Genomic DNA, 21885 nt, shown 5'->3' on the forward strand with positions numbered 1-21885 from the left:
AATATTGTATGATAGGCTTCATGTATGTCCTCATTCAATGTTTCTTTATGTAATGTTGTAATGGTTATACTCCTAAAATGCGGATGTTGTTCAACTTGTTCTCCATCCATTGTATTTTTTACCAGATCCACCTGAACCGAAAGATACCATTTTATAGCTTGTTGATTTAATCGAGCATTCAAAAAATTAATAACATCCTGTTTTGTTTTTGCAAAAAAATGTTAATAAGTCATATTTTTCTTTATGGTGTGGGTATAACGTTCTGTCTTGCATCCATTGAGCGCATTTTTCATGGAATAAGAATGCTCGCTTTTTAAATTTTTTGTACTTGTAGACGTCGCATAACTGTGGTCTACATGGACGTTTGCTCCGCTAGATGTATCTTTGATTGATGATGATAGCACGTTTCCAGACGATGCTGTTGCTGATGGCACGTTTCCAGACGATGCTGATGATGATGACGCTTTTTCAGACGATATTGAAGGTAAATTTTTATGCTTGTGTTTTCCCTTTTTGTTATGTTGTAACAGGTTGTCTTTTCTGTTTGTTTTAAAGTCACATTGATCGCAGTTAAAAGTCGTGTTATGTGATAACACATGTCGAATTAAAGTCCGTTTTTTGGTAAACTCTTGTTTACATTGCTGACATATGTATTCTTGTTTTTGTTGTTTATGCTCATTGCTTTCATCACTTAAATCCAATTTCCTTTTCAGAGAGCGTATTTCCTTTTTTAATGTTCCATCATTGTCTGGGTATTTGGTTTTTAATCCTCAACCAAATTTTCCATGTTAACACTTTGAAGAGTTAATCCGATATGACGCTTGTACAGATGAAGAGCGCACTTTTATACCAATTCATTGATTTTCTTTATTTGAAATTTAAATAAAATCCATTGTTTCAAATATCGTAAACAAACCTCGAATGACAATGTATGCAGTTATTTAGCACATGAAATATAACAAACACGTGTGAGATCAATATTTGATCAACAATCATCACATTATTAATATCCTAAGCAACTTATCGTGCTGTCTATTTAGATGAAAATACATGACTAGTTCACAATAATTGGACAGACAGACAGACACATTGTTTATTCAAGACTTATACAAAGTACATCGTCTATATATATACAATCGCACATATATATTGTCACGTGATTTTGTACAAAAAAATAAATAAGCAGAAAAAATATGTTAGGTACAAAAAAATAACACAAAAAGCAAAACTCGTGGTTTTTTAAAATAAGATCGTTACAAAAGCAGTTGGAAATATATTACATACATCATAAGTATACAGAAGATGAATATATTATGACATATCATTTATCAGTCTTGATTGTATAAATAGCGCGTTTTTGACAAACGGTGACAGATTAATAAGTTCCATTTTATCCACCGTTTTTAAAAAATTCAAATATTTATAAACAGATGGTTTGATATAATAGTTGGTTTTTATTTAAAAATAATCTAAAATCATTATACATAGGGCATACACAAACAAACTGATATTCATCCTCAATGTCATTTAAATCATAGAAAATGCAGTGTCTTAAAGATCTTTCCTCTACATTTATAGCGTATCTACCCGTTTGAATTCTCAAAGGGTGTACAGATTAACGTAATTTACTAACATATGCTCTTAATGATTTAGGTAGAATATTTAGATATGGTTCATATACTAGAGAGGCTTTAAATTTCCTATACATATCCATCATAGAGCTTTCGTTCACAGCATTGTACCATTTAAGTTTAAAAGAGTCAACAATTCTACATTTAAATACAAACAAAAATGATTTCATATCAAAAGCATGCGCATTTTCGAATACATCTGGAAAACCATAATCATTTAACATCTTTTTAAACATTATATACCCAATTTGTGCAACCCTTTTCACAATATCTAATTGCTTCGTTGTGTACATATTTTAAAATAATGTTGTCGCTTGCCTGCAGCTTAAACCAATATTTTAGTATACGTACGTATCTATGTATATAAAGCGGATATATCCCAAGTTCGCCATACACCATATTATTACATGTATTAAGTCTAACTTTTAATAGACGTTTTAAGAATTTTAGAAGCAGCCTTTCTAATTCTTTTGACTTAGTATATCCCCAAACTTCTGCTCCATAATTGATGATAGAGCCAACAAAGGCATCAAACAATTAATAAAGAGTACTAGGCTTCAAATCATAGTCCTGACATTTACAAAGTAAAACATTCATGGCCTTAAGCCCGTTACCAACTAAATATTCTTGATTAAGAATAAAACTACCAGTATAATTTAGAACAACTCCTAAATAGTTAAAATCATTAACAACTTCTATTGGCTGACTATTGTAGGTCCACTTCTCTGAGGTCAGTAATCCACCTCGCTTACGAAAAACCGTAATTTTGGTCTTATTTATGTTAACCTGCAATCCCCAATTATTGCAGTAAGTGTGTAAATGGTCTAAATGGTTTTGAATTTCTGTTGGATTTTTACCTATAATAGCCATGTCGTCAGCAAACAAAAGTAATAAAATCATAACATCATCTAAATTTATGCCTGCATTAATATCATCTTGGAGATAAAGTTCCAAGTCCTCAACAAAGAGAGAAAATAGTAAATGGGACATTACCTCCCCCTGACGCAAGCCTGCTGAGTATGAGAAATAATCAGAAAATGAAGAAAATGACTTAACACATGATTTAACATTGTTATACATGTCTCTTACAACTCGTAAAACTTTACCCTGAATTCCCGATTTAAACATTTTCAACCAAAGACCGTTTCTATTAATAAAATCGAAACATTTCAACATATCGTCAAAAATAACATACAAACGTTTATTTTCAAACATATAGTTCTGAACTAATGACTGAAGTATAAATATTGCATCTACAGTTGAACGTCCTTTTCGAAATCCGAATTGGGCGTCCGAAATAATGTTATATTTATTGCAGACATTTTCAGCTCTCTTATTAATGACTGAGGTAAACAGTTTAGAAAGACAGCTTACAAGTGTAATACCTCTGTAATTGTTTACATCTGATTCGGAGCCCTTTTTGTTTAATGGAACAATAATACCGACTGTCCACGCTTCGGGGAACACTCCAGAGTATATTATATTATTGAACATATTACTCAAAGGCAAAGCTAAAATGTCAATAGATTCTATAAAGTATTCATTTAACAAATTATCAAGTCCACGGGCTTTATTCCGCTTAAGTAAATTAACGGCTTTAACAATTTCTTCCACAGAGATAGGTCTATCTAGCTCCGGATAAGCGTTATTCGGCAAATCAAAATTATTATGTTCATTAAAAAACTCAGATTCATCATTTTCACAATGAAAAACATGGCCCCTAAGTTCTTAAAAAAGTCTCGAAAAGCATCTAAAGGTATATTTCCAGATTTATTTTAAGTTTTTGTTCTAAAGTGTTTCCAAAAATCTTTCGGTTTTTTTCTTCTAAGATCCTCAATTTCATTCATTTTCTTTTTGTAACTTGCGTTTTTCTTTTTCCGAATAATACCTTTATAATGCTTTTTACGTTCACATAACAATATACGATTTTCTTGCGACTTATCTTAATTGAACAGTCTAAGAGCATGCAAATAACTATTGCGAGCTGTTTTACAAACTGGATCAAACCAATTATTTCCATGTACAGATGACGTACTAAAACGAACATCTTTTTTAAAATGACATGTTTTGGCAAACACAGGATCTGCTTTACTTCTCACTGTATCCGTAAACTTATTAAGCATAGTATTTACGGATTCTCTATTCAAACATTCTGTATTTTGTATTTTCATTAAAAATTTCTAAATTATCATAAATACCAGAGCGAAAATGCTCCCGTAAATTGACATCCCACTTAAACAAACTTAATTTCTTCATGTTCAAGTATAGTAGTAGTAACATTATTACAACACAAGGTAAAGCGAAATGGTGCATGATCGCTCCATTCATTTAAACCATCATAATAAAAATTGTTCAACTGTGACATGTCGTGATCATATGTCAGTAAATGGCCAATTACAGAACAACCGTTATGTGATAAAAAAAAGTATGGTGGTTTGTATTAGCTAACCGCCCATTCACAATACGCAAACCGGTCGCTTTACACAAATCTAATAATTTAACATCGTGGCTGTTAACTGTATGGTCCAATGAGGCCCGTCTAGAACTACAGTCGGGGCTATAATCAACATCGTCAACAATACAGGTAAACTTGTCATGGATGATAAAATCACATTTTTGCCCAACTCGACTATTAAAATCACCACATAAATACACTGATCCACATTTGTCGTAAACGCTTAAATCGATTTCCAATATATTGAACAGATCAACATTAAATGTATTCTAAACGGGCAAGTCATCGCCCCATATATAAGCACCACACAAATATACATCTTTTTTCTATGTTAAAAATACATGATCTAGTCTAACCCAAATAATAGAGTCAAGGTGATTTTTTACAATTTCTATACCATCTTTTAAACATTCTGTATAGTAAAGTATAACACTACCACTACTACGCCTAGCATTTTTATGTTGAAATTTTCTGTAAAAGTTATGTGAAATGTAACCAATAAGCTCAATATTACTGTAAACATTACACCATGATTCATATAGAAAACATATATCATTTTTGGCTAAAATATCAACAAAAGATTTACATGATTTTTTGTCGCTGTTAAGTCCATGTATATTCCAGGATAAAATAGAAAGTTCATCTCCAACGTAATCCTAGTCCCTGACGGGTTTGCCGTCAACGTACAGCGTGTCGTAAGATATCCATGCACGCTTTCCTCCTCGCTTGGCAGCCTTCACTTTAGGGAAAAGTCTGGCCCTCGGGCTTGGACTTCCGGGGGTAACTGTTCGATCACATAAAAATGTGTCCCCTTCAGCTCCGGCCACTGCTGCTTTACCGTTTCTCTGTCCTTAAAGAAAGCAAAACGAGCAACCACGCTCCTCACTCTCCCCGCGACCGGCTGCGACGGCATCCGGTGCACCCTCTCGAGGCGTAGCGCCTCTACTGTCTCCCTGGCGATCTTCGTCTTCTCATGCAAAAAATCACGGAGCTTGCGCTCAGTCACTGCCTGGGTCTCGCTTCCGGTGGAGTTGTGTTCCGGAATACCAGAGAAGATGAGGTTGTTGCGCATCGACTGCGTCTTCAGATAGTTCACGTCATCACTGAGCTGCTGGCGTTGACGCTCCGGATCGTGCACGCGGGAGCTGACCTGACCGACTCCAATATCCGCCGCTTCCACCTTGTCTTCCAGGCGTGACACTTTTTCGTCGGTCCTTTTTGCCCAATCATCTAGAGCGACCCAAACCTTCTTGAATTCACGCTCAAAGTCCGTCACTTTCTTCTCCAGTACTTCGATGGCACATAACTTCCGTTCCATGGCCTCTAGTCTGCCCGATATACCCCTCATATTATCTTTAAGGGCACTCATTAAGTCCCGGTTGGTGGGTTCCCGCCCTCCTTCGGCAATCTTGGATACTTCTTCCTGTCCGCCCGCACTGTTTAGATAAACACTAGAAGCACTAGAAATATTAGGGTATTCACAGTCCTCATACAGCAATGCATTTGCTCTACACAAAACCTTACTCACAGAAATATAACCACTCGATTCGTCAGACGGGCCTCTTGTCGTGGTCACCTTACACTTCAAACTACTATCCGGACCATCAGAATTGTTACCACTACTATTCCGCAGTTTTCTTTTCTTTTGTTTTATTTTTGGCATGGTAAATTCCACAATACTTCATATCCAACTGTTAGTATAACATTAACAAACACTTTGTAAGATAATCCGATAATTTAACTGCTAATTAACACACACAAAAACTTAATTTTATATTCCCGTTTTGAAAAACACACTTGACCGCTCAATATCACACGACATCCTTTGGACTTGAACAAACAAATATGAGATCAATATTTGATAAACAATTATCTCATAATTAATATCTTAACAATTATTACTGGTTTTGACAGTTTATATCAAATGAAGATGAAACAAGATTAGAACATTGAAGAAAATTATTTAGATAAAAGTGTATTTGAAAATACCTGAATAAAAAATGTTAAGCAAAATGTTTTTAATAAAATGTTAAAAAAATAATAGAATAACTCATTAAATCAAAATGATTTTACGAAAATAATTTTACATATGAAAATAATTTTAAGAATTTGAAACGTAAAAAAGATAAAAAAAAGTTGAAAGGAAAAATATTTTTTAAGGTGTATGTTTTAAAAGAATGTTTTTGAAACTAAGATTAAGAAATTTATTTTCGAGAGAATTATTTTTAGAAAAGCGATGTTTTAGGAGAAAGTTTTTGAAAATAAGTTAAAGAACTTTTTTTAAGAATGAAGTTTTATAAAAATGTTATGACTAAGAAATAGTTTTAAGGAAAATATTTTTTAAACAGTAGTTTAAAAAAGAAAGTTATAGAAAATTATTTAGACACTATTCAAAAGTTGAAAAGAAAATATTTTAAGGTGAATGTTTGTTTTTTTAAAGTTAAAGAAATTTATTTAAGAATGAAACGTTGTTTAGAAAAACAATGTTAAAGAAATTTAATTTCAGTGTTAAAAGTTTTTTTATAAATTTTATTGAAAAATCTGTTATAAAAAAGTTGTTAAAAGTTTTTACAGAAGAAAAAAGAAAAGATTTGCAAAACAAAAACCAAACATCTAGAAAGCATTAACACAAAAGTTATTTAAGAGTGAAAAGTTTTATAAAAATATTTGATAGAAAAAGTTTAATGAAAAATATTTTGAAGCAGTAGTTTATGAATAAAAGTTGTGAAAAGAATTTTTACAAAAAGTACGTGCTTTTAAATTTTTATAACGGAAAACATTTAAGAATTTTTTTTCCCATAAGTTGAATATGAAAACTTATGCACATATTCAATATAAGAAACTGGTTTTGAAAAAAAAAATTGAAGAAATTAATTTTAGAATGAAAATTTAATCAAACTATTTTTTGAAAATCATATTAAGAAAAAAATTAAGATGAAAACACTATGCAAAATATTTTTGAAATAAGAAAATGTTTTTTGAAAAGTTAAATAGAAAAAAGTTAAAATTAATTTTTCAATGTGAATGTTTTTGAAAATAAGTTGAAGACTTTTATTTTCGAGTGCATTTTTTTAGAAAACCAATGTTTATGAAAAATTAATTTGAAAATAAGTTTAAGAAATTTATTTCAGTGTGATTTTTTTTAAAGAAATGTTATTAAAAAATATTTATAAAAAAAAGTTGCGTTGTCGAAAGTATTTTCACAAAAAAAAGTTGAAAGGAAAATATTTCTGAGGTGAAGCCATGTTTTAGGAGAAAGTTTTTGAAAATAAATTGAAAGAAATTTATTTGAGTGTGAATTTTTTTAAAGAAATGTTATTAAAAATATTTTTAGAAAAAAAGTTGCGTTGTGGAAAGTATTTTCACAAAAAAGTAAAAGGAAAATATTTCTGAGGTGAAGCCATGTTTTAGGAGAAAGTTTTTGAAAATAAGTTAAAGAAATTTATTTTATAATAAAATGTTATTGAAAAATATTTAAAAATAAAAGTTCTGAAAAGGATTTACAGAAAAAGTATGTGCTTTAAAATTTGTATATTTAAAAAATCAAAGAAAAAAGTTTAAATATATCTTCTTTTTTTTAATAAGTTGAATTAGAAAAGTTATACACATGTTTTTTTTTTAAATATATGAAACTCTTTTGAAAATTAGATTAAGAAATAACTATAGAATGAAGTTAATCAAACTTTTTTTTGGAAAATTATATTTAGAAATAAATTTAAATAAAAACACTATACAAAATAATTTTTATATAAGAAAATATTTTTGAAAATTCAATTTATCAGCACTGGTTTTAAAATGTATTTGTTATTTTTTTTAAAGAAAAACATTTAAGAAAGAAAAAAACATAAATTTATCAGAAAAGGGTTTTAGAAATAATTTTAAACTATCAAAGAGACGTGTTTAAACATATCCCGAAGCAATAAAGATAATCGTATGATAATGTATTTTCAATAAACACAATTGGTCATAAGCGGGTTTCGTTTAATATATGATGCTGTACAGATAAAATGCGCAGTTTTATACCAAAATATTGCATTTCTGATGTTATCTTAACAATAAATAGAATCCATTGTTTCAAATATCGTAAACAATCCACGAGTTCAATCCGATGTTATTTTAATACCTGCCCCGGCTCGCTGCTAATAAGAAATATGGTTGTTTTACAAACACTATCTGCTTAACTTTTAACTCACTTTTGGTATAATTTTTAAAGAATGGTCTTGATTTTGATTCATTTTTATCTCGTTTTCTACGAATTTCAATTTTATTTTAATCATTTTCACTTGTTGTTTTGCGTTTTTTTACTATAATCATCAGCTTTTTGTCGTCTGTGAACACAATTTACACCGTTTTTTTCTGTCGTGTTTGATCAGTTTTACTAGTATTTTGCATAAAATTGTAAGTTTTAGCTAATAAAATTCAATCAAAATCAGCCCTTAATTGTTTAGATATTAATTATGTGATAATTGTTTATCAAAGAATGATCTCACACGTGTTTGTTTCTTTTGCTGTTTTATCGTGCTGCTGTGTTTATCAATTCCTAAATGTTTTGCTATTACATAATGTGCTCAGAAATCTCTTTTTATTTTTAAAGTGGTGAATATTTGAATACATTGTCATTTTCCTCACTACCTTTAAAAACAGATACATTTTCTGGCGATTAGTTTAATACTATGTCCTCGCAACTAGTTTCATATTGTGTTTATGTTCACGCATAATATTTAAATCGTGAGTATATGACTCAAACAATACAATTTTAAAACTGATTTTATCTTGTGTTTTTTTGCTATGACCTCACAACAAACAAAAGACATCACACACATGTTCGTATTTTCGTCTTGTAAATACATTCGAAAAATAAATTTACATCCAAAATCATGAAAAATTACGTTATAATATATAACATTGATTTTGTCAATCATGAAGGTGGTTCTCTCATAATGCAGCCTCGGGATACACTTAATAAACGTACAATTTAAATTTCCAGTGCGCCTAGACAAAACAAAGAAACCGCTATAACAATGATAACTATCAATAAACACACAATGAGATCGATCGATATGGACATCAAATGCCTTAAGTTTCTTAAATTGTTTTGCGATTTTTACAGTTGCAAACATTTTCGACCACCCTCATTCATTTCGCTTTTTATCAAGAGAATGTACTTGTATGAAAATAAGGGACTGTGCAAAAAATACACGTTTAATGCTTTAACAAATAAAGTTTGAGAGTTCGTTATTTTTAGTAATATCATATTTTTCACAATTAAATAAAAAAAATGGTGCATAAGTTACATAATGCTCAAACATAATGCCTTATAAAAGAAAAACAAACATTTGACATTTTTAATCACTGGATAGCTTATTGCATTCTAGGCATATAAATGGAGTAGTGTTTTGGTTGCACGACTGGACACAGGAAAGCATTCTTATAGTGTAATGCATATCATGTTGGGAATGGATATATCAAAACAATTAACTCATACCCGCTATTCTTATTTTGGGCTTTGCTTTTATTATGTTTCAATGAATTGTCTGTGAACATCGCTTGCTGAAACTGTCGAATAATTGCATTTAAATCTGTTAAAGGTTAAATCTCGTTAATAATTTATGAATTCTTATCTTCCGTACAGCCTTAAAATTGAATCGGATATCACAGCTTTAAATTAATAACAATAACTATGAATATGAACGTAAATATCTGAATAAAAATAGGTTTTCACCATTAAACAAAAATCATTTCCCTCTTGCGTGTTTATATACTGCACCAATACTGTTTTAATCTAGTATGTACATGCATTTTTCTTATTGCCTATTAGCAGACCATTCATCACATATTTAATAAATTCAAAACATTATTCATAAGTTAATACAAACATATCAATCGACTTTAACATTGTAATGGGACCTGTACACAATTAAAACGGGGGCCATCGCTTTGGAAAGATAAATGCTAAGCATTTGGAATTTAAACGGAAAAAGACATTTTGATCATTTAACCCAGAATTTACCTCAAAACACATTTAAATAAAAGTTAACCCGATTGCAATTAAAAAATGAAAACCATTGAAATAGAATATCACATAAATTAAAACACCTTTTAGCTTCTCGATGGCTAGATATAAGCTAAAGATGTAGATTAATTCTGAATTGAAATTTACTAAACATCAACAACATGGCTTTTTTGTCACAAATTTTAAGGACTAACCCACTAATTACCAATTGTGTTTATTGAAATAACACTATCATCTGTTTATTTTTATTGCTTCATGATATGTTTGATCACGTCTCTTTCATCCATATTCCCACCTAAAGTCAAAAATTGAATAAATGCGTTTGATATTTTGCAATTTATTAAATCTCTAATATTTTAGAGGCATAACATAAAAAAGACTTAACAAAAGAATAAAACAACTGAAAAAAAATCGGCTTCAGATGTTGTGACCATAATATTGATCGGATTTTACCGTATTTGCGAAAAACATCATCTTTGTATTCAAAGTGCTCACATTTAGTCCCCCAATAATGATATTTTAGGTAATGTTTATCTAAATGGTTCATTTAGATGGTTTATCTAAATGGTATCGATGATGGTGATTTACCATCATGGCCTTGTCATTCGAAAATAACACAAAAATATTATTATGGAATCTCTATTTATTCCCGAAAGTGTACTTTCTTGTACACAACATTCAAAATTGTCTACAAACTGAGAGAAATGTAATCAAGGACATTACCATCCTCTTTTGAGACCAATATCATAAATTTCGTATTCAGATAGGATGTACATGACTTAACACATGATTAACAATTATTATGCATATTTTTAATTATTCTAAATAATTTAATTTGTATACCAAATTTTTCATGCTAAGCCATAATTCTCTACGACATATACGCCTTATATCAAAACATGCAAGCAGATTAACAAAAATAACATGCAAAACGTGTGTTTTCATTTAAATAATGCAGCATAATCGACATCAATATATAATCAAAGTACTGCCAGTACTGGTGTGACGATGCTTTTGAAGAGGATGGATATAAAAGCATCAATTTAAGTTTATCTGCATCACCACAATTGTGTATGTGGGTACGAAAAAAAATGGGTACGAAAATTTTGAATACAAAAATTATGCCAACAAAATTGGGTACGAATAAAATTTGGTTACGAAAGAAAATTTGGGTACGAAAAAAATTGGTACGAAAAAAATGTTGATACGAAAAAACATTGGGTACGAAACAAAATTTGGTACGAAAAAAAAATGGGTACGATAAAAAATTAGGGGTACTGGGAAGTAGTCCCCTGGGGAACTTGACCCATTCAGCGAAACTGGGAGGCGGGTTAAATTCTCGATCAAATATATCAAGAAATATCTTTAAAAAGATATTCAATGTGTATTTTCTGTACCACTTATCTTAAAAAAACGTTCTGTTACAGTAAAACGTTTGTGGGTTATAACATTACGTCACGTAGAAGATATATTAAAAACTTGACATGCTTTTAATTAAACCATGCTCTTTAATTTCACATGTATATCATACAAAACTTTATATTTCTTTGTTTTCTTTCCAAAGTAAATGATGTTATGTGTACGGACGTGATTTCACATGCCCATGTGCATAAACATATAATTTTTTCTCTTTTGATTATTGTTTTTTCTCTAATTCAATTTAAGTACGGCAATAATTTTATGATGATTCCCGAAAGTAGGTATGAGCACATAGTCGAATACGACTTGAATACGTGAGCTCGCCCATGAACACATGACAATATTAACAAAATCTCCGCGATATGATCTAATATGTGTTTTAAACAGCAAACAATATGCAACAAACGAATGAATTATCAAACATAGTATGTGCACTGATGTGGCTTTGTAATTTCTGTTTGAAAAGGTTATTAAATATGCAAAATGAGAAAGCACTCATGAGAGCGAGTTTCATAGATATCCTACGGCTATTAAGCTGTTTATATACCATACTCGCTATAACGTTTGCAAATCGCAGGTTCGTAATAATTCGTTTTCTTACACAAATACAATACAGAAAATGCATAGTTGTTTCATTGATCTATAAACATATCGAACAGCGTTATCAATATTTCACGTCAGTTATTGTATTTAAAGCATTTCACAATCAAACCCCAACATACATACGTGACCTTCACAAAATAATCACTATAACTTGCGATCTTGCGAAAAGGGGGATTTTAAGCTAGTGCGAATACCCAAAACAAACTATTTCAAGCAATCGTTTGAATTTTCTAGCAAAAAAATTTGGAATTCGTTACCCCAATCTATACGTCAAACAAACAATTTAATAACATTTAAGAAAAAAAATAAAAGCCTATCTTTTTTCCACACTTTATGAAATGAATTGAACATGCTTCATGTTGTTTTAGTAAATTACATTAGTTTAATGTTTGAATACTGTTCTAGCATAAATGGTTATTGTAGTTTTATGTCTGTCATTTGTTTTTAATTATAATATATAGCATCATAAGTGTGCATGCATATATGATTCTATATGTTTTGTTCTTATTGCTCAAGATGAAATATGAAGTATTTGTTGTAAATTGTTTATTGTTAGAAGACCTTGTTGAAAATAAGAAATGTATTATATTAATTGCATATTATGTAATTTCATCTGATGTATTTCTTAACAAGTCTATCTTCTTTAAATAAAGATTCTATTATTATTATTATTATTATTATTATTATTATTATTATTATTATTATTATTATTATTATTATTATTATTATTATTATTATATACTGGATTGAATATAGCTGATTTCAGATTAACGTTTTCAAACTATTATTAAATCTTTTTCCCAGAATGTGCTGTCCTATAGACGAGTTAATTGTTATTGTTTACATTCGGGATTTTCCGCGCATGCGCACTGACTGGTTGGCAAAAACACTGGTTACAGTAACGTAAAACATGTATAAAGGGCTTTTGTTTAGTCAATAAATTGATAATAAAAACGAAATAAACATTAAAACCCTTTTTAAAAAAGTGCAAGTATAGCATATTTAGTACCAAATAAATGTATATTCACAAATAAAATTCCCTCTTCATAAAAATACGAAGTAGTTATTAGCATATAGTAAACGTGATCGGAAGATTTAATACTGACAATTCCGCAAAACAAAATAATACATTATCCGTATTCTTTCTGATAATAAGACTTGAATAAATTATATTTCAACACTAATAAAACATATATTAATTGTATTATAATTAATAGTGGTGTGGATAGTGTTTTATTTCATCAGCGATCGATAGAGTCAGAGGTGCATTTAATCAATTATAAAAACAAAGCCCTAAAAAGCGGCATACAGTACTGTTTTTAAATATTGTGGTAATTTTCTTTTACATTGAATGAATTTACGTTTCGTTTACATTGAATGAATATAAATTCAATTTAGCATGCAAACGGAAAAACCCTGCATATTAATTACGCAAATTGAACTGTTTTTGCATGTCTATTGAAATCTCTATTAGTAATAAGGAGTGATGAAAATATAGCATTTTATGATAAATGGCTTTTAAATGCATATATTTAATTTATCTAACGGCCCCTTTTGTGACTGCTTATGTTCATGATCGTGTTTCGGACACTGCAGTAATGTACAATCTTTACACGTAATAGCGGAGTTAACTTTTGCCGGTACCCGTTTAATACCTTAATTGCATAGCAGTAAAATTGCCCAATATTTAAAATGTATAGTTATTAAACAATGTATTATTAAGTTTAACTGGCTAATAAATTTATACACTCGTTCCCGTTAATACATTTCCGACAAATTACTTCATTTTTGTTAAAATTTTAAAATATTTCATTTTAACATAAACTTATCAGTATTTTAAGCTTTAAAATGTGGCTTAAATGATTGCTCAATATGCCAAGAGATGACATTGAGGTATCGTGACTTATGTTTACTGACCAGACACTCGTCTGCAACATGTGGTTTATGCAGGGGCCCAAGTATAGGTCCCTGGGTTTATGACACCATGTTTTCTTTGTAATTGTCTGGACAGTATCCGATCATAACGAGATAATCGGTTAGTGATAACAAAGGTGCAATTAAACACCGGGATATAAATGCTGCTACAAAGAGTGCCTAAATTAGTGTGAACAATTAAATAAAACAATTACATTAAACAATATAATTTATTGAATGTGTAAGAAGGTAAGTTTTTCCAGACATATAAGGTTCAAATCAGTTACCCTATAAGTCGCGTACATACAATTGACCTATTCGTCGTTTGTTTTTATCCTTATTTGTTTTCGTTCATTAAATTTAATTTATTCTGAAAGAATTTCAATTTCTGAGCATTTTTTAACTAAAAATGGTCGCGAGGAAGTGCCAAGAATAGAGAGATTTTTGTTTAACCACATACCGAACTCTTAGATTGTGTTCCACTCCCGAGTTCGTTGTCAGTAAAAACAAATAATAATAACAACAATGTAATCGTTCCAAAGATGCATTTCCTTGCATGCTAATGTTTTATTCAGACATAATTAGTAAAATTATATTTGATATTGTGCATGATTATCATTAAAAAAGAAGATTTCGTCAACCTTCTCTATATGCGCTTATATAAATTCCACCTCTTTTGCCAACCAGTGGGCGGAGTCTAAACTTTGATGGTGCGTGTGACGTCACGCGTTAACTCGTCTATTTATAGCAGAGCTTCCTTTACCTTTATCAATGATAATCAGCGAGGTATGCCAATTAGAAAAATCGAGCTATCTCGATCGGACTGGCTCGGTCTTTTACATAGGTCGCCATTGTGAAGAATTTTTTTATGGTATGATAACTTAGACGAGCTGCTTCGCAGCATCGTCACAAAGAATCAACACTTAAACATGTTTATCTAAATCTCAAAACTTAAAATACTATTACATGCAGCAAATCAACGAGTAAAATGAAAATACTTTTAATAAAATATTCATATGAAAAATCACTGACTATCGCTTTATTATATTATTTTAAACGTTTCACTGAATCCATAACTTCATCTGCCGTTATCGGTTGATCTAGTTCAATGTAAAATTTTCATCGTTAAGATTATTATAGGAACCGATTTCTTCAGCTTCAGCTTTAAAAAAGTAGCGGTAGCGTTACTCAAGCTTTCAAAAATAATCATGGATTGAATTATACCATTGCCATTGCCATTGCCATTGTATTGCCATTTTTGTTTGTACATTAAAATGTTTTCGAAATTCATGTGTTTTTTTACTTTTCAACGTTCCGTAATTTTCGTTGAAATTTATGGTGTCTTTCTTTTTATTTGTTGCTTATCATGTTGACAAAACGTCATTGAAATCAGGCTTACTCAAATTAAAACACTGTTTAGCATGAAGGTATTGATTTCTATCAATTATACACTCATTTTCGAATCAATCAACGTGTTTTATCTAACCGTAAACATTGAACGATACTTTTGAAAACAATGGGTCCCTAAAGTTTTGGATTGTATTTAACTTTCTACAGCAAAGTTTATTGACGGTTTACTCAAACATTCCAATTGATATTTTACATAAGTGAGAGCATCGTAACTCGGCTATTTAAGATTAAAATGTAAATTGCGTTGGAAATGATCACTCTTCAAATACATTCAACAATACATAGGATTCGCACAAAAAAGCGCCAAATCATTTAAAACGTTTGCGCGCCGATAATGTGGTTTAATACCGCTCGCTTTTCAAATACATTCAAAATTATATCGAATTCGTAAAAAAGGCGCCAACAGTATAAATCGTTTGCGCGTTGATATTATGGAACCGCTTCTAATACCAAAAAGTCACGCACAACTGGCAAGTGAATTACACGCTGTTTACAGCGACAACAATAAACATCTATTTATAACCATACGTACCTTAAGCAAATACATACATAACAGCACCTGCTGAAAACCAAGTTCATAACAGCACCGGATGAAAACCAATAACTCACACCCTTGCACCTGGACTATCGATCGATTTGACCCGCTCCACGCGCTCCACGACCTCAACCACCCTAAAAGATGGCCGCCAGATTCTTCTATCGATCGATTTGACTCGCACCACAAAGCGCACCACCGGCAACACCGGCACCACAACCTCAACCACCTCAAAAGATGGATGCCAGTTTCTTCATTTCCTACTACTAAGAGCATTACAAGCCGAATTGATTTAAACAATAAAAAAGAAAGGTCATGCAGTATGTAAGAAAAGAACTCGACCCGGAATATAATTGTCATAGTTTTAGCGCAGCGAATAAGAGGAAAATTATTTCGTGGAATAGCCATTCGTCTGTGCGATACGAACCAGAGAACACGTTAATTTTCCTAATATTATATTGTATATAAAATATTGACAAGTTTACTCATGAAAAGGATTATATTCAGGAATATAGAGTTTTTTCGTGTAAACTATATGACCTTTAGTTCATGTATGAGTTATGAAATCTATATCAAAATGTAAATTGTTCACATATGTTTATTGTCATACGTTAAAAATGTGTCATCTGGTCGTACGCATAGATACCAAAATACAAGCTGTATTGTCAAGTTATATCGTTGTGTACTAGTAAGTTGTTTATTTAGGAGACGTATAAGGTATAAGTGTAGCAGGGTTCGGTATACGGGGATTTTATACTGCCTTGCTATATATAGGAGCTAGTTTTTATAGCGACGCGGTAGAGTGTCTGTCTGATTTTGAACCGGGGGTCCCGGATTCGATCCCCATGGTGGTCGGGGATTTTTATGGCTGGGTTACATTGGCGCCCAACGTTAAACAGCCCTCCATGTCTGTCAGACGTCCCTGAGATGTCGTGGCAATAGGAAATTAGTGGAAGAATTTCACAATTGAAGAGGGAGTAGCAGGTTCGGTATAAGGGGAATTTATACTGCCTAGCTATAGGAGCTAGCTTTTATAGCGACGCGGTAGAGTGTCTGTCTGATTTGGAACCGGGGGTCCCGGGTTCGATCCCCATGGTGGTCGAGGATTTTTGTGGCTGGGTTACATAAAGAATCAACGGTCACTGTTTTACGGCCAACTGTTTACTGGCTTATCTCCACTTGAAGAGGGTTTCCCGCCACCTGTCAAAGTCTCGTGTAGTCCCCAACCTAAAACAGTGCATTTCTGGTAATCAACATTGTTTTCCCTAGCACATGCACACAGAAATATTCAAAAATAAAGTCATGGCAAGTGTCGATACAGATAATTGTGTTTTTCAAATAGATGACGTTCCAGTTTTTAGAGGGATTTAGTATACTGTAACCTTAAACCGATTTGGGTTAAAATCGTGCTTATTCGAAGCGTCCCGAATATGTCTGAACAACCAAAGTAAACAACAATCGATATGAGTTACAAGAAAGACAATGAAAACAGTGTATGTAACTCGGTTGAAAAGGAAAACAAGTACAATGGTTCCCATATAAATATATTGATATGTTATCACGTTTGTTCTGACGATAAATGTTCTTTTTTAAGTCGAATAAAAAGCTAGTCAGCCTAGTGTACAAATCGGATGCAAGTTGAGTTCGGACATCTTCCAACACATCAATCCGTTCTTGATATAGAAGATGTGTGATTTCTTCTTTTCATTAAGTGCAGGGCCTCGACCCACTTTACTTTGACATACTTACCAAAACTTAACAGCCTTCTGTCAGACATTGGTCATAATTTTCTGTCAAACCCATGAAAATTCGTAAATTGAAAAAATTAAGACATTAGAATTAAAGAATTTTTTATCCTCATTTAAATCTAAATCATATTGTATGGAGTAGCAAAATTTCTGTGAACATTCAATTTCTCATCCTGAAAATACATTAAATAAGCATTGACACTATCCATACTTACCAGAATTTGCAGGTTAAAATCTGGACATTCCATAAAGAATGTTGGGACATTTGACCAAAAAGCTGGACACCAAAAACAATCAATCAAGCCACCTAAACTGTTGTCATTATATCAGTATAATACTTACAAATACTCATAATTTCTAGCCAATATTGATGATAAATGTGTTGAACCATTTTATAAAAACAAATAATCTCCATTGTCCACAAGTAAACGCAAATGTGCACCATGAAGATGACTCCATAAAGTTAAATGTGGGGCATGCCTTTATTTGACATCTAGTCGGGACAGGGGCCCCAATTGAACATGTGTCAATCGTGTAATGCGATATGCGCACATCAAGCACGTTTTTTATTCAACCAATGGTCAATTTACTTGGATTGGATTTGGTCAGAAGATTCGTCTCAATGATATCTTGGATGAGTTTGAAAATGGGCACGGTTACTTGAAAAACATGGCCACCTGGGGCAGGGCTTTTTCCTAATATGGCTAGAGTAAAACCTTTTTAACACTCTAGAGGCCACATTTTTGTCAGATCTTCATGAAACTTTGTCAGAAAATTTGTCTCAATAATATCTTGGATGAGTTCCAAAATGGTTCGGGTTGGTTGAAAAAGAATGCAGCCTTGTGGCTATGGCTATAGTAAAAACTTGTTAACACTCTTAAAGTCACATTTATCGTCCAATCTTCATGAAACTTTGTATGAACATTTGTTCTAATTATATCTCGAACGAGTTCCAAAATGGTTCCAGTTGCTTGAAAAACATGGCTGCAATGGGGCCTGGCATTTTTCCTTCTATTGCTATACATATTACTATAGTAAAACATTGTTATCTATTTTCTTGAAATACTTCACATTTCATGAAAAAACCTGAAAATATTTTATATCCCATTTCGGGTAGAGGAGTTAATAATATCGAGCCACCCTTGAATGTTTATGTTGGACATGTCGGTAGGTCTGACAAAGTTTCAGGAAGTCTGCAAGGAGTGTTGGTCCTGTGTAGAACTAGTACTTGGTTTGTTTGGGTGAGATCTAAAGAACGCTCCCACAGTTGTTATCAAACTTGTTACGTCCCGATTGCTAGGTGGACACCATAATCATGACCATAGCCAATTTTCCATGACAACTTTTTTCTTAGACCATTTTCGATTTAGTGTTGATTGAATATCCAACCATCCACTACAACCTTTTTCTTAGACCATTTTCGATTTAGTGTTGATTGCATAAAAACAAAATCCAACATCAAATAGCTTTTATATTCAGAACAAGATGTGGATTATTTGTAATTTGTATTTTGTTTAAAAATTGTTAAGGATATTACCGATAACAAACAATTTTTTAAAACAAAGTGTTTTTTTGCAAATATTGCCTGAGACCTGTTTTTTGCGGTAAAAAAACACCATGTTCATATTTCCAATAAATTATTGAATAAACACTGACATTGACTTAACTCCATTTCAGAATTACTTTGTAATAATGAAATACCTTAAAATTTCACTATTTTCACATCTAAAATAATACAATTGTCCGTCATTCCCATTTATCATATATAATACCAGGTATTTCCATTGTAAATAGGTTAAAGGGACCGTCGACCACAAATGAGGAAAAAAGAAAAGTTCTAAAATACCGTATTTTTTTACAATTATTAGTTTATATTCATTATTGATTAAAATATCACGACTGGTAGATTACATTATTTTAAAAAAGTTGTTAAATTTTCATATTTTCAGTATATTGATTCTGTTAAAATTTTACTGGTATGTGTACCAGGTATTAAACTATACCAGTTAACTTTAAATAACGCAAGTAGATTGATCATCATCGTCACGTGGTAAACCCAGGAATGCAAATTGTGCATGCGTAGTGAATTGTATATATTTGATATATAAAATTATCAATCTACTTGCGTTTTTTATAGTGTGTATATCGTTATGTCACCTATTTTCGCGATGTACTTTCGATTTCACATCGCGAAATTTTATTATCCCCACGTTTTTCGGAGAAAAAGTGGGGATATTGTGGTGATGTGCATCTGTCAGTCCGTCCTGGCCACCTGCTCCTCCTACACTATAAGCACTAGAACCTTGAAACTTACATAAATAGTAGCTATGTGCATATCTGCGACGGTGACAGTGACGGAATTTAGATCTGACCCCTAGGTCAAAAGTTATGGGGGTTGTGGCGGGGCCAGGTCAGAGATTTTCACTCATTTTTTTATGTTATTTTACATTGACTTCTTCATTTCTGCACCGATTTACTTCAAATTGATACTGAGTCTCTCTTATGACAATACATTCAATCTCAACTATAGAAGGCCCCATTACCAACCCTGGGGCCCCCCGGCCACATAGGCAACGCCCACCCAAAATTGCCTTTTACTATAATTTCTTCATTTCTACACCAATTCACTTCAAATTGATACTGAACCTCTCTTATGACAATACGGTCAATCTCAGCTATGCATGGCCACATTAGTAAAATGATTACCAACCCTAGGGCACCCCGCCCACATAGGCCACGCCCACATATGCCACGCCCACCCAAAATTTCCTTTTACTATAATTTCTTCATTTCTACACCGATTCACTTCAAATTAATACTGAACCTCTCTTATGACAATACGGTCAATCTCAGCTATGCATGGCCCCATTACCAACCCTGGGGCGCCCCGCCCACATAGGCCACGCCCACCCAAAAGTGCCTTTCACTGTAGTTCTTCATTTCTACACCGATTCACTTAAAATTGATTCTGAACCTCTTTAATGACAATACAGTCAATCTCAACTATACATGGCGCCATTACCAACCCTGGGGCGCCCCGCCCACATAGGCCACGCCCACCCAAAATTGCCTTTTACTATAATTTCTTCATTTCTACACCGATTCACTTCAAATTGATACTGAACATCTCTTATGACAATACGGTCAATCTCAACTATGTATGGCCCCATTACCAACCCTGGGGCGCCCCACCCATAATAGGCCACACCCATCCAAAATTGTCTGTTACTATACTTTCTTCATTTCTACACCGATTCACTTCAAATTGATACTGAACCTCTCTTATGACAATACGGTCAATCTCAGCTATGCATGGCCCCATTACCAACCCTAGGGCACCCCGCCCACATAGGCAACGCCCACATATGCCACGCACATACCCAAAATTGCCTTTTACTATAATTTCTTCATTTCTACACCGATTCACTTCAAATTGATTATGAACCACTCTTATGACAATACGGTCAATCTAAGCTATGCATGGCCCCATTACCAACCCTGGGGCGCCCTGCCCACATAGGCTATGCCCACCCAAAATTGCCTTTTACTATAATTTCTTCATTTCTACACCGATTCACTTCAAATTGATACTGAACCTCTCTTATGACAATACAGTAAATCTCAACTATGCATGGTCCCATTACCAACCCTGGGGCGCCCCGCCCACATAGGCCACGCCCACCCAAAATTGCCTTTTACTGTAATTTCTACACCGATTCACTTCAAATTGATACTGAACCTCTTTTATGACAATACAGTCAATCTCAACTATGCATGGCGCCATTACCAACCCTAGGGCGCCCAGCCCACATAGGCCACGCCCACCCAAAATTGCCTTTTACTATAATTTCTTCATTTCTACACTGATTTACTTCAAATTGATACTGAACATCTCTTATGACAACACGATCAATCTCAACTATGTATGGCCCCATTACCAACACTGGGGCGCCCCACCCATAATAGGCCACACCCACCCAAAATTGTCTTTAACTATAATTTCTTCATTTCTACACCGATTCACTTCTAATTGATAGTGACCTTCTCTTATGACAATACGGTCAATCTCAACTATTCATGGCCCCATTACCAACCCTGGGGCGCCCCTGGGTCAAACATGCGGCGTGGGGATACGCGGTGACCTCTGCCGCGCCATT

General features: G+C 32.6%; 1 protein-coding gene across 1 annotated transcript in view; it reads left to right on the forward strand.

Annotated features, from left to right (window-relative positions):
• Window positions 1-326: 326 nt before the first annotated feature.
• Window positions 327-21885, forward strand: part of LOC127881407 (RING finger protein 32-like) — a 36586-nt gene continuing 15027 nt past the window's right edge. The window contains 1 exon segment of the mRNA XM_052429274.1: window positions 327-484. Coding sequence (XP_052285234.1) covers window positions 392-484 — 93 coding nt within the window. The 5' untranslated portion in view covers window positions 327-391.

This window comes from Dreissena polymorpha, chromosome 5 (genome assembly GCF_020536995.1).
Source record: "Dreissena polymorpha isolate Duluth1 chromosome 5, UMN_Dpol_1.0, whole genome shotgun sequence".
Lineage (NCBI taxonomy): Eukaryota > Metazoa > Mollusca > Bivalvia > Myida > Dreissenidae > Dreissena > Dreissena polymorpha.